Source organism: Parambassis ranga, chromosome 1 (assembly GCF_900634625.1).
Source record: "Parambassis ranga chromosome 1, fParRan2.1, whole genome shotgun sequence".
In the NCBI taxonomy this organism is placed as follows: Eukaryota; Metazoa; Chordata; class Actinopteri; family Ambassidae; genus Parambassis; species Parambassis ranga.
Window position 1 is genome coordinate 19984785 of NC_041022.1, and position 13686 is coordinate 19998470.

The 13686-nt window shown below is 41.8% G+C and overlaps 1 protein-coding gene across 2 annotated transcripts; it reads left to right on the plus strand.

Moving 5' to 3' along the window:
* The first annotated feature begins 658 nt into the window (after positions 1–658).
* micall2b (mical-like 2b) lies at positions 659–11366 on the plus strand. 2 transcript variants are annotated; one of them, XM_028415094.1, is made up of 16 exons: positions 659–1074; positions 2459–2507; positions 4171–4312; positions 4397–4584; positions 4799–4926; positions 5080–5787; positions 5885–6087; positions 6534–6597; positions 7074–7195; positions 7392–7453; positions 7566–7689; positions 7803–7905; positions 8292–8365; positions 8442–8556; positions 8848–8894; positions 10010–11366. In XM_028415094.1, exons 1-16 carry the CDS (start codon positions 932–934, stop codon positions 10069–10071), a joined length of 2334 nt encoding a protein of 777 aa, XP_028270895.1. In that variant the 5' UTR covers positions 659–931; the 3' UTR covers positions 10072–11366. The 2 variants fall into 2 exon arrangements, with proteins under 2 accessions (XP_028270895.1, XP_028270905.1); XM_028415104.1 differs by lacking the exons at positions 659–1074; positions 2459–2507 and adding an exon at positions 3591–3741.
* The last annotated feature ends 2320 nt before the right edge of the window (positions 11367–13686 follow it).

Below are 13686 nucleotides of genomic sequence, written 5' to 3' on the forward strand. Positions count from 1 at the left end.
GTTCTAATAGCTTTTCCAGAAAGAACTGCTGAGCAGAGAAATGTTTAGTTCCCTAAAACAACTGCACCATTTACCCTCATTTTATTACTGCTAGAATGACAATCAAACACTATTTGGTTAAAATATACAGTTAAAAGAAAGGAGGGGTTGTGAATTGAGCACACAAGCAAGAGTAAAACAAATGTTGTGAAAGAAATTTGCATGTTAGAATGAACAAAACTAGTCCGGCTCCTCTCTTTTGTCATGCTGCTGCATTTATAAGGTGTGCAGGTGTGCAGGTGTCAGCTGTCTTCAGTGCAACACGCCCAGCAGACAGGACAGGGCAGGCTCACTTACATAAGCACAACCACACCTGGTTAACAGTTTACATGTTATCTTATTATTGAAATAGCTGCACATTAGCCACAGAGAGTAAATACTATTCCTGATGATGTAGCTGTGGTTAGACCTGTGCTCAGGTGTTTATTAGGGAGGTGGCCGCCCAACACAACACATTCTCAGTATTGTTTGTGAGTTTTTACCACACATGATTACAGTGAGGTGAGGTTTTGTTTTCTTAAAGGTTTTTTATGTTGCATATATAGGGCAGTGTGACACACACACACACACACACACACAGGGAGGGAGAGAGAGAGAGAGAGAGAGAGAGAGAGAGAGAGAGAGAGAGTGAGTTAAAATAAAGACAGCAGCCGGCTGGACTCCACCCACGCCGCGTCACGTATTGACCTTTCACAGGTGTCACATCCACTTTCTCTGCACTTTCTCAGACGACAGGAGGTGATTTCCACTGACACGACCCACCCCTCTCGAGCTGCTGTGGGGGAAAAAAACTGCGCTGAAGTTTCGTTGTTGTTGGGAGAAGAGAGGCAGAGATCAGTGGGCGCAGCAGCGGCACTCACACGCACGGATCAGTCCCGGTCCGAGCTCCGGGATGGCTGCCGTCAAGGCTCTCCAGCAGTGGTGCCGGGTCCGGTGTGAGGGCTACCGGGATGTGTCCATCACCAACATGACCACGTCGTTCAGGGACGGCCTGGCTTTCTGCGCCCTCATTCATAAACACAGACCCGATATCATGTAAGTAGAGCAGACGCTACAACACAATGGGAACCGAGGGTGGTCCGACTCTCTAACGCGCTGCTGCACTGTCTGTGTGTTGCCTGTTGGAGGAAGTTCACTGTTTGTCTGCTCAGCTTTAAGTTTCAGCACTTTTTACTTTTTTACACGCTTTGAGAGTCTACAGAAAAAACAGGAGGAGTTGAGCTGTGGACTCAGTGGAGCTCAGGGACCGAAGGGGCCCGTGTGCGGCCACATAAACCCCCGAAGTGATCAGTGCAGGGGGGGCAGTTACTCTGTGGGGCTTACATCTGGACTGGATTTTATTCTCCTGGGCTGTGAAACAAGACCTGAGACTCAATGAAAGGGTTAAAAACAACTAAATATGTTAGGGGCAAAGTGTATGGATACAGAGCCATTAATGTTTGACATATGGATTCATTTGGATTTATATTGAACTCTGTTTAATTGGTAAATCTGCTCTTCCCTCTTACTTATATTTAAACACATGCTCTTACTGTGTGAGGGTGCAGCATGGACATGTAGGATGGATGGGACGTGGGCAGCCTCTGTCCTTCCTTCAATCCACAGCGACGTGTTAGGTCTCATGTCTGACTTACTTTTTATTTTTGGAAACCTTTGCCTACTGCTCTCTCTCCAAGCCTCTCAGCTGATTGTTTGTAGATCACACAACCACTGGGTTGACTGCAAAGTTGTGCTTTAGCAACCAGCAAATTTTAATGAGCTCAGAGTCCAAATGAACAAGCTGCAGCAAACTCAAGGAGCGAACCTTATTTAGAAATGATATTCAAACCAAACAGAAAACTCAGACACGTAATGCGTCTGCAGCCCTGGCAGCCTTAAGTATTTATCATCTCTTTTTTCTCAGAGCTGCTCTGATAATAGGAAAATCAATTGGCTGAATAAGCTCTGTCCATGCCAGGTCTTGGACCGATTATTCAGATATTCCAAAGAATCTATTCAGCATTTCTGAACTGAACTTTGGCCAGTTTCACACACACCGATCCCGGTTTTGTTCCAAAGACTGTTTCACACAGACTTTCATTTCCACAAGTAGCACAGCTGCTACACATCTCTCCATACCAGTTCTTACTCCCAGCCAGCACATTTCATGTTTACATGGACTGAAGCACTAAACATGGCCGCCAGTTTGTTGAATACAGACGCTGTGATTGTGCTGGTTTTGGTTTAGTGTCAGTGTCAGAGCGTGGAATCAGTGACACAGCTGCCATGCAAGCCGGTGCATCACACCATTACTCATGTAATGTATGACGAAGGGGAAGCATGCTTTGGATGACTAAGCCCTACATGCTCAGCACACTGTTTGGAAACAAATGGAGGGAAGTTTTGTTACTCATGTCATGTTCATCTTCCTTTTCTGCAGCAATTTTGATGCCCTGAAGAAGGAGGATGTTTATGAAAATAACAAGCTGGTGAGCAATGTTTACAGTTTGTTATTTCAACATTTCTGTCAAACTCATGTCTTCAGTAACTACCCCCCCATCCCCCCAATTTTTCCATTTTTGGCTCCAGTGTTTCTAACGGCCTGAGGTATTTCAAGGTAAACTGGACAGCTGCCATTACATTTTTTTACAGACATTGAAGTTCTACAGAAGATTAATCTTACAGACTTAACCCATCCCTTAACTTTTCCTTTTGCACCACCATTACAGAGCATCTGAGTGTTTGAAATTCCACTTATGCAGGAATCACTGCAAACATGTGCACAGGGCTTCACATAGCTTCAGGCTCATAGATAGATAGATCGATCGATCAATAGACACTGATCCCCAGGAGGAAATTCAAGTATCTTGCAGCAGCATTAAAACACAGCAAGCGTAGATACGTAAACAAAAAAGTAGGTGTTAATTCTGAGAGACAGCATCAAATGTGCAAATATACAGAAGTATTTAAAATGTGAAAATATGTGCTTTACGTTATTACTGCTACAGCAACCACTGATGTCTTGGATTATTCTATGGCTGGTGTTACCAAATAAAGCAATAAGGGCGGCTATTAAACTGATCTGAAATCTCTTACAGCTGTATGAAAGCATTTTTGTCAGGGTTTTAGTTGACCTTCAATTCTTACCATGACTAAAATAACACTGAAATTACTGACTTAAAATATTTAGTCGAAGAGTTTAGGTGCCTGTATGACTTACCTGTTTCTGCTTCACAGCAGTAACTAGCAGACTGCCTCGGGAAAAGTTTCAGAAAGAGTGAAATCTAAAGTTTTACACTACTTACACAGTTATACATGAATAAACCTTTAAAAAGATTTGTCTGGTGATAACAGAGGTTACACCTTGCAGCCATGAATTGCGTGTGTGTTTGTTTGATGCCTCTGTCTGGATGTTGCTTCATCACAAGTGCATGTTGGGTAACTGGGGATTTTTTTATAAGTTAAAGTGTGAGCGTTCAGCATGGCTGAAGTTATTTCTAAACATGGTGTTTCAATAAGGGAGCTTCCAGTTTGGCTGCTTTTTTGCATTCTTTGCTTTCTTTTCGTCTGGAGCTTCATTACTCTGCTCTGAGCTCTGGGACACAAGCTCAACGCTGAAATAGAATACGTCCTGTAATTTGCAACAAATTCCACGACTATGCTCTGCATTTAGACCTAAATGAAGCTGAAACACAGCGCTGGCTGATCAAAGGACAATAAACTGTGAGTGAGTGAGGTGCCATAGGTCACAGCAGAAAAACAGCATTGCTATGGCTCCCTTGATCGTCTGATTAAGTTATGCCTGTGTTGCTTCGTGGCCTGCCTCTGCCTGTTGTGGTTGTTTTTTTTCTTGTTGTTGTTGTTTCTTTTTTAGAGTTGATGTGTTTTGATTTGGAAATTCCTAACATGCTACTCACCTCAGATTCTCTCTCACTGTATGTAGACTTTGTAGATGTAATTAGAGAATGTGGATTTTTCATTCATTTGAAAAACACTTTGTATACTTTACCTGCAGCTCTGTAGCTTTTATTATATTGTTGAATGTGATTTTTTTTTTCTATTACTCCTACTTCAAATCTTTCGTGTGCTTTTAAATTTGCTGGGATTTTAAAAATGGCTTCTACTCTCCCCCTGTTCTCATTTCGTTTGCAGGCTTTCAAAGTTGCAGAGGAGCAATTAGGAATTCCAGCGCTGCTGGATGCAGAAGACATGGTGGCCCTCAAGGTTCCTGACCGCCTCAGCATCCTAACATATGTCTCACAATACTACAACTACTTCCACGGACGCTCCCCGAGTGAGTAATCATAATGTGGTTTGCACAAGTCCTCTGGCTTTGCCTCCCTTCACCTAATCTGTGTATCTGTGCCTTTACACACAGTCGGTGGTATGGGAGGAATAAAGCGTCCGGCCGACCTCCCCGTCGATGAGCCGTCTGGGAAGAAGAACCAGCCTGTTGTGTCAAAGTTATTCCCTTCTTCCAATCCTGCTAGAGAGAAGAGCCCTCCCCCCTCCTCCAACATCACCCGCCCCCCTCCTTCGCCAAAACAACCCAGAATATCTACCCAGGTAAACTTCACAGTCTGAATACCTCACCCTGCTGTTTTAAAAACACAGACAGTCTAACAATACGTAACTGACAAAGAATAAGGAAGTTCATCACAGTAAACATGTCATAGGTGACTGAAGGTGAACTAAGGGCTGTTGCATAATAACCAAACCCCACATTGCATCTCATCTGTTACTCACCCTGAATGAAGTCTCTGTCTCTTCTCCCCTCTAGGATGCTGTGGTTGAGAAATCTCATCAGACAGGCACTCTGAGTAACAAATGTGTGTCCTGTAACAAACACGTTCATCTGGTGCAGCGACATCTAGTGGATGGGAAGCTCTATCACAGGAACTGCGCAAAGTAAGAAGTACATTACAAGTACATTAAATGTGTGGCTGCTCAGTTTGGTTCGTTATCGGTTGTTGTTTTTCTCATGAAATAAGAAACAACTTAGCTTTTCCACAAATTATGTAATTATGTCTGGAAACATCGTTTGTCTTCTCTGTCTTTCAGGTTACTGACACCTACAAATACAAGCTCAGCTCTGAGGAATTTATCCACAAACACCCCAGTTTCCAAATTCACTCCTTTATCAGACTCAAGTAAAACCATCACCACTCCCACTGATACACCCTCCAGACAGGGACCAACATGGCAGACAGAAAAACTGAGCACCCCTCCCAGTGTTTCCAGCAGTTCCCCTTTCCGGCCTCCTTCAGGTGTCTCTTCTTCTGCTAAAGAAAGTCCAGCAGCTTCACGTGGCACTGCCTTCCCTACCACCACCTGTGTCAGCACCATGTCCACTGCCACTACTCAGACCTCAGCTACTGTGGCTAAGACACGAGAGTCCAAGCTCAAGTTCCTCCAGTCAGATAATACATCTACCAATGAAGAGAAAAAGACCACAAGCATCACTGTGGACATAAATAAAGGACAGACTGTAAGTGGAAGGACGCAGGGGGCCACAGCAGACCAGCCTGTTCCTGTGGTTGTAAATGTTGGCGGCATGAGAAGAAAAGAAGTAAATGGGCGCTTGGATAAAGGTGGGGATGGAGCTAAAACATCAGGAGCAGGTGGGAAAGTGAGTTCCAAACAGGAAGCTGATGAGATCAACAAGAAGAAAGCGTCAGCAGCAGACTTCCTCTCCAAAAAACTGGCAGAGGAGAACAATAACAACCGTAAGCCACAGTGGACCACTGTAGCTCTGAAGAAAACAGACAGGTGAGCAATGTGATCTCAGGATTAATCATCATATCCTGCTTCAGCCTGACCTCTAGTGGAAATAAGTGGTAATATGCTGCTCCTCATTACTGTGCAGACCTCAGCCTCAAGTGGAGACGCCTAAGAAGGAGACAGAAAGAGTGAGGGTGAAGCTGAGAGCAGATCGTTCAATCCTCGATGACCTGAAGACTCCGGACCCCCCGACCCCTGCTCCGACCCCAGCGGTCAGGAGTGGACTGTCAGCCAAGACTCCAGACAGAGGAGGCCCAAAGCCTGGCAGTGCATCACCCAACACCTCAGGTTAAACTCACACACTAAAAAAAGCACTTCAGTGTATTAAAAAACACACAGTTCATTTCTGCAGGAAAGGTTCAATGGTTACATAAACTAATTAATTCCAACACATGTGCCCCACTTAGCAGCACAGAAGCTGTCATTTTTTTTTTACTTTGCACTGACGTTTGAAATGACAGAATATGTGCTGAAAAAAGGTTTTTGTGAACAATCAGTGGGAGTCCAATGTAAAGCAGTGTGGACACTTGTTTGGACTGGATTTACCTCTGCTTTGTTTACTTTTTCCCGAGTTGTGTTGGATTTTGTTGTGAAAGGCATCATGCGTTCTGAACTAGCATGTGTTTACAGGTAACATTGATATAGTCTTTTAAATAAGATTGATAAATTAATCATGTTGAACAGCACACTGTTACAAATAAAGAAAAAATGCTAACACATTTTTTTCCCTGCAGTGTCAGAAAACGAGTCACCTGCAGACTGGAGGTCAAGACTTAAGCCTGTGTGCAAAGAAACCAAGTAAGACTTGTTTGATTGTTATGTTTTTTTGTCCCATTGTTTCCTGATTCCTATCTTTCTTTGACTCGTGTACAGGCTCTCAGCAGATCAGCATGAACTATGAGCTTATGCTTCCTCCTCGTGTCCTGTCCATCCATCCGTCCTGTGTCTCTTTCATCCATCTCTCCAAACCTTCCTCCCACAGGAAGCCTGTACCTGCTGCTCCTCCAAATGGCTCAGCCGTCACTTGTATTCTCAGCTTTCAGTCTCTCTTCTTCCGCCACATGCTTGTGAGCCCCAAATGGTGTCAGGACTGAGTAGAGTCCTATGTGGTGCAACATATGCTCAGTGCTCAGAGTTCCTCTCCCCAGATGACCTTTTCCTCTCGCTCTCATGAATCATGTTTAAGTACTGCTGCAAGGCAGAGAAGGGGCTACTGGTAGGAGAGGATACATTGTCATTAATTAAAGTCTCTGTCTCTCTTAATTCATCCTCAGACCTGCTGCTCCTTCTCAGTCTTCCCCTAAAACGTGGACCAACAGTGCTGAGAACACATCAGAGCCTTCAGTAGGGCCTTCCTCATCCTCCTCTAATTCTGTCACTTCATTGGCATCAAAGGGTAAGAACAGGGTCATTTGTCTCTGTTTAAATATGAAAACATTACACAGCAGAACACCTCCACACTGCTCTGTTCTCCTGTTATTCACACCGACATCAGCATCCACACAGTTTACTATAATTCATACCACCTTTTTATTGGTGTTCTTCGCTTCTCTATGAACACATTTACTTAATGTTACCTCTTTGTTTTGCAGGATTTCAGAATGGCCAGAAGGAGCAGACTGCGAATGGCAACAACTCAGAGTCAAAGACCAAGGTATTTAATCTTTTGTTCATTTGCGGGCTTGCATCAAGATGTCATTTAACAACACTCAGCACTTCTGTTGTTATTTCTTGCATTTCATGTGTGTGTGTGTGTGTTACTGTAGACAAAGCCAGACTACATTCCCAAAGAGGACATCATGAAGGAGCTTCAGGAAATTGAAGACAATTTGAATGAGCTGGAGCAGAGAGGTGTGGAGCTGGAGATGAAGCTGCGCAAGAGTGAAGAAGGTGAGACACGCACACAATGTATGAGCCTCCTCTTTAGTCAGGACATGGTGTGAAAAAGGACAGATTCAGAGGAAAGGATTAATTATGTGTGTGTGTGTGTGTGTGTGTGTCAGAGGGTGACGATGACACTCTGATGGATGAGCTCATGGTTGAGTGGTTCAACTTGATCAGGAACAAGCAGGTGGCCATGCGCCGGGAATCTGAGCTGGTCTACATGTGAGTACACACGCACACATGCACGCACACACAGATGCACTCATAAAAGGGGCATGCCACTATTTAGTGATTAGTGAGACAGACTTGTGGGCAGAAGGTTGACAGTTTGAATTCCCAGTGTCCTCCCTCCTCCGTCCCGCAGCAGGCCGCCCTGGAACAGGGCAGCTCACCTCCGACTGGCTTCAGTGACCAAACATAAGTGTGAAGCAGGATGCTGCTTAATAGAGCGCACACTGTATTTTGTACATTTGAAAAATATCAAATGAATACAGAGATTTCTGACACTTAGTGTTTTGGCAGTGGTAAGCTGAAAGCTGAGTGTGTGTGCATTGTTGTACGCACTGTTATCACCTTTTATATATGTGTATATTTATTAATATGTTTAGTGGAAGAACCCAGGACCTGGAGGAACAGCAGCCCAGTGTTGAGCAAGAACTCCGGAGACTCCTGGACAAACCAGGTGAGGTCTTCGGGGAGGAAACAGATTCAACAAAAAGAAACGGTGAACTGAGACTAAAATGTGTTTGTGCCGGCAGACCATTTGAAAACACCCTGGGACAAAAAGAAGCAGGAGCAGCTGATGGAAAAGCTGCTGGAGATCATCAATGACAGGAATGCCATTGTGGAGGGTCTGGACGAGGATAGACTCAGGTGTGTTTGAAGACAGAGTGCATGGGTCTGTAAGAGTCCAACAGGCACATGCCTGTAGAACTCCCCAAAACTTACCCGGGTAACCTTGGAGCCTGAATTCGACAAAGTTATGCTCAAACATTAAGATATAAAAAATGATTGATATATAAGAGCCTAATGGTTTAGCCCAAAATGGATTTCCATGTGATTTGACTGAGCATGACCATTGTAGTACTTTTATTTTGCACCTGTTTAAATACAGTATCTGCTCACAGAGGCTTTTTGTGTGTTCTTACTTTTTTTTTTCCTCAGGGAGGAAGAGGAGGACGAGCAGCTAAACAAGATGATGATGAATTTCAGTGAGTGTCTCCACCACCTCCACCCTCTCCCTCCCTTCACTCTCTTCATTAGTTACCACAACCTCAGTGTCACTATAACTTAGTAGCCCTATAAATTATCTAATTGAGGAGTCCCATCATGGACACCTCTAATTGAGGCATGTAGAATTCTCTTTGTGGTTGCTGTGTGTAAACCTGTGGTGCCACTGGGCAATGTTTTCATCCCATTTGATCTAATGACTGCTAATGGAAAAAAGCATCAAACAAAACGCTCCCCCTCTTTTTTTTTTTTTTTTTGTCAGCAGCTTTCCTGTTAGACAAATGGATAATGTAGCCGGTTAATTTGACCCTCCTGATAAAACAGAGTTAAAGCCGACTTCATTTGCAATTCATGACCGGGAAAGCAGGGCTGAAATTGAGGAGATTTATTGAACTCCAGTGAAAGGTCATTATGTTACAGTGAGTGAATGCAGACCGTGGGCTAAAGACTAGCCATTTCATATTAATTTATTCATAAAGTTAATAACAAAGTTTCACAGTCATGTGTTAGTTTACACACATGCTGCAGAACATATAGTGCAGATATTGCAGTGTGTGTGTGTATATATGAAGAACCTTTCAGGACTGACAAGTGTGAGGACTTCTGTATATAGTAACAACTACTGTAGCGTCACAGTGCACCTCACTGATTGAGATTTAAAGTAATAGCAATCATGACCATTTCTAAAATTACATAATTCCGGTCGTTAAACTCACCTTCTGTACAGCTGTCATGCAAGCAGGAATAATCTACAGGAAGTGTTTTTGTTTCAGGCTGTAACATGCTCCTGCTGTATTTTAATTATAGCGCTAGCCTCAAGTGGACAGTAGAGGAACTGCAGGTTACAGCACTGGCGTCATTTATCATATATTTAATAATAATCCAGCCCTGTGATGGACTGGTGATCTGTCCTAGAGTGTAACCCTCCTCTCACCTATTGATAGCTGGGCTAGGCCTTCCCTGTAAGTGGGTTCACAACCTGGATGGATTTGATGAAAACCACTGCAACTAGCTAACACTATGTCAAAAAATAAAAGTGCTTTGTTTGGACAATCAAATACAGTTGTAAAAATATTGCTCTCTCTCTCTCTCTCAGACATTAAGAAGGACAAACAACCAAAGAGAAAGTCTCTGTTCTCCAAACTCTTCAGCAAGTAGGAAGCACGATGCTCTGGGAAACGCACCGCTGTGTCTGTCTTTGATGTTGTGGCTGCTTAACGTCAGTGGACTCAGCCTGTGATTCATGGGATAACACGCTTTCTGTGAGTGTGTACAGTGTGTTCAAGCATGTGGGATCAATCATCATCCAGCTCTTCTTGAGAAACACTCTCCCCTCCGCTGGCTGCGTCATTGGAGATGTGACATTACACAAACACACGCACAGAGATGATGTTGAAGGGTTAATGACTCACCAGTCATGATGTGATTGGGTTCAGTTGTTAGTTTTAATCCCCTTCTAGTCTTAATCTGTCTACTTAATGCGCACACACACATGCACACACACACACACACAGTGCACACACACACGGTGCACACATGCTTGTATACATTCACAGTGATGCTATTAGGAGTTAAGGAACAAGTCTCATTACAGAGGTCAGACTGTCTGCTCCTCTCTGCTCAGCTTGCACTGTATCAGTGACTTCAGGGTCACTGCCTGACCTTTGTGTTGTTGTTGATGTTGTTGTACAAATCTCTTTCAGCCATTTTCTGTGTATGTCTCTGTGCAGGCCAAATAGAGCACCCTCGGACAATAGCTGCTTCAGAGCTTTGCCCTTTGATAAACTCGTGTAATGGCATTTTGTAGACTTGTGGTTAAACACAAAAACACACATGGTGATTTACACTTCTGTTAAGAAGGAGGTTAAGGTGTCATGACCTACATAACTTAACCTTTAAATGATTCATTTAATTGGGTTGAAGAAGACTCATGCTCTGGTCTTTTGTCTCCTGTGATGGTGTTATATCTAAAATGCAAATAGGAAATGGATGGATGCGGTTTGTATCAAATAACTCAGGTTACATAAGTCTTCACTTGACTGTTTAAACCTTGAAAATGTAAGAAGTGGTCCACATTGGACCTAGATTTTAAATGTTTGGCTAACCGACTGTGAAGGGAGGTCACTCAAGAGACTTTTATTTTTTATGTTGTGACTAAACTGCTCTTTTAACAGAACATAATGACAGTATATGCTCAAATTTCACCTTTTGGTACTTACAGCAGTTTAATATTAAGTGGAGAACTCTTCTTGATTTTAATAAATGACTGTAGTAAATGCATTTAGATCTGAATAAAAAGACATTAACATAACACTAGGGCAATTATACTTTACATGTCTACAGTGTAAAACTCAAGGCTAATATAGATGTAATTAAATTTGCATTGGCAGGTGTGGTTGTATTTGAATTTTTGCCTTTTTGACATTAAAATATTATTTATTTTATCCTATCAATCCTATCCTATCAATCAATGATTTATGTGCTGATTTTTACTTGAATTGTGCAGATTTATTGTATTTATCCAGCTGCAGTGTCCTGGTATAACCACCAGGAGGCACCATGGGCCTGTCCTTGTCAACAGTACACTCACAACAGTGTGTGTGTGTGTGTGTGTGTGTGTGTGTGTGTGTGTGTGTGTGTGTGTGTGTGTGTGTGTGTGTGTGTGTGTGTGTGTGTGTGTGTGTGTGTGTTTGTATAACTGCTAGACTGAAGGTACATCCCAAACACAAACAGTTACACATGTGGATTATTTGTTTCCCAATAATGTGTATTGTCTATTATCTTGTGTTCTTCTGCTGGCTCCTGCAGGGCTCCACCGCATTCTTTCTTCATTTACTTTGGTATATTTAGGTATTAGTTTGATTTTTTTTTCCCTTTTACTTTTTCTGTCTGACAAATACATTACTAAACCTTAAACAGTTATGTGTACCTCCTTTAGCACTTTGACAGCTGATTTATACAAAACTGGAGGCTTTAAAATCATAAAGCATAGAAATACTTATCTGACAGGATTTGATGTGAAGCCTTGAAAGCTTCAGTGAATGGAAAAAGAACTTCAGCAGGGACGATCTGTCTTCTTAATTGGGTAATGTTCCCATCCCATTTGTATTGTATGTTTTTTTTTAGAAGCTCTGGGCCTCTGTTTTATATATAAATATTCTCACTGACCACCCTTCAGCCATGAAAAACTACAATCACTCCAAGCTTCACCCTTACTAATGAAGGCAGTGTAAATGGGACGTAAAGAAAGAAAAAATATACGCAGAGAAAATGTAATATTGTTTTTAAAATCTTCCACGTTTACATAGAAGTTTACATTTTAAACAAAATCAGAGCATATAGCTACAGGTGAAGGACTAAAGATGCAGAACGGAGAAGAATGCAGCTGCTGTGTTTACAGGAACAAAGCTTTCAACACAGAAACAATTCTCTGCTACAGTTAAATATCCATTTACACAGGGAGGGGAAGGAAAGAGAAAAATAATACAATAAAAAGAAGAAAAGAGCAGGGAAATTGACTTTTAGCTTCTGGTTGTTGTTTTTATGTTTTTTCTTTTTTAGTGTGAAAATACAAAACGGTGTAATCTTTCTCTCTCTAAAAGCAACATCTGTTCCTGTTGTTATGTGTGGAAATGTTTGTTGATTCCTCCCTCAAACCGTGATAAAATGTTCCATCACTGTGCCGCCGTGCGTCTGAATCAATCACGTCTGTGCTTAACTTTGGAACATGTTTATCTTTGGGAGTGAAAATGTGCCTTTAAGTCGACTCGGTGAGGCTCAGTCATAATGTGGGAGTCTGGGGGGGGGGTTTCAGGTCTGACTGTAAATATACCTTTGAGGTGGTTCATTTACATAACACAGTGGGCCCTCACATATTATTCACACAGACTTTTAAACAGTTTGTAGTGTATTTTGTTTCCGTTTATTCCGTGTTAAGTCGTTTAAACTACACTGTGTGTGTTGGGATGTTACTCATCTTCATATTCCTTTGCACACTTCTTTAGGGTTAGAAGGAAGCCATGTTTATAATTTCACACACGCAAAATGGCATTCAAATCTTCCCATTTTTATTGATGGTCACTTCATTAATCCTGCATGATATACATGGTTTTAAATCTAAATCTATCTATCTATCTATATATATATCTATCTATATATAGATAGATATATATATTTATCTCTCTCTCTATATATAGATATAGATATATAAATATATCTATATCTATATATAGGTATATTGCATGGTCTTTTTATGCTAAACCATTAACCTTTCCTACAAATAGCCAAGTAGTTCTTTGTAAATGCATCATACAAATAAAAAATTCAAATGATATTCACAATGGGCTATGAAGCACTTACTGTACATATTAAAACAAAATCTATGGTAGCACACTGGTCTTCTGGGAAACAGTCTGGAGCGTCATTATAGCCACTCCTGCCAGATTACGTCAATAAAATGTGACCCTATGTTGTTTTTTTGGAGTCAACAGACAACTGACGCATTTTGTGTGCGTTTGTCAGTTTAAAAGATCATTTGTCAGTGCAGAAAATTACAGTTTCGTGTAAAAATAGTGCAGAAAAAACAGCAGCTTTGTTTGAGTTAGCTGAGTCAGGCATGATGCAAAACGTTTAATAACAAACAGGATCTTCTTCAACAAAATTAGTGAAATCATTAATAAAATTTAAACAGGAACAAAATTTTAGTTAGTGACCTCCATATTATATGTTTTCACAGGGAGTGGGACTGAAAAATAAGAAAAATAAGGGATGAAT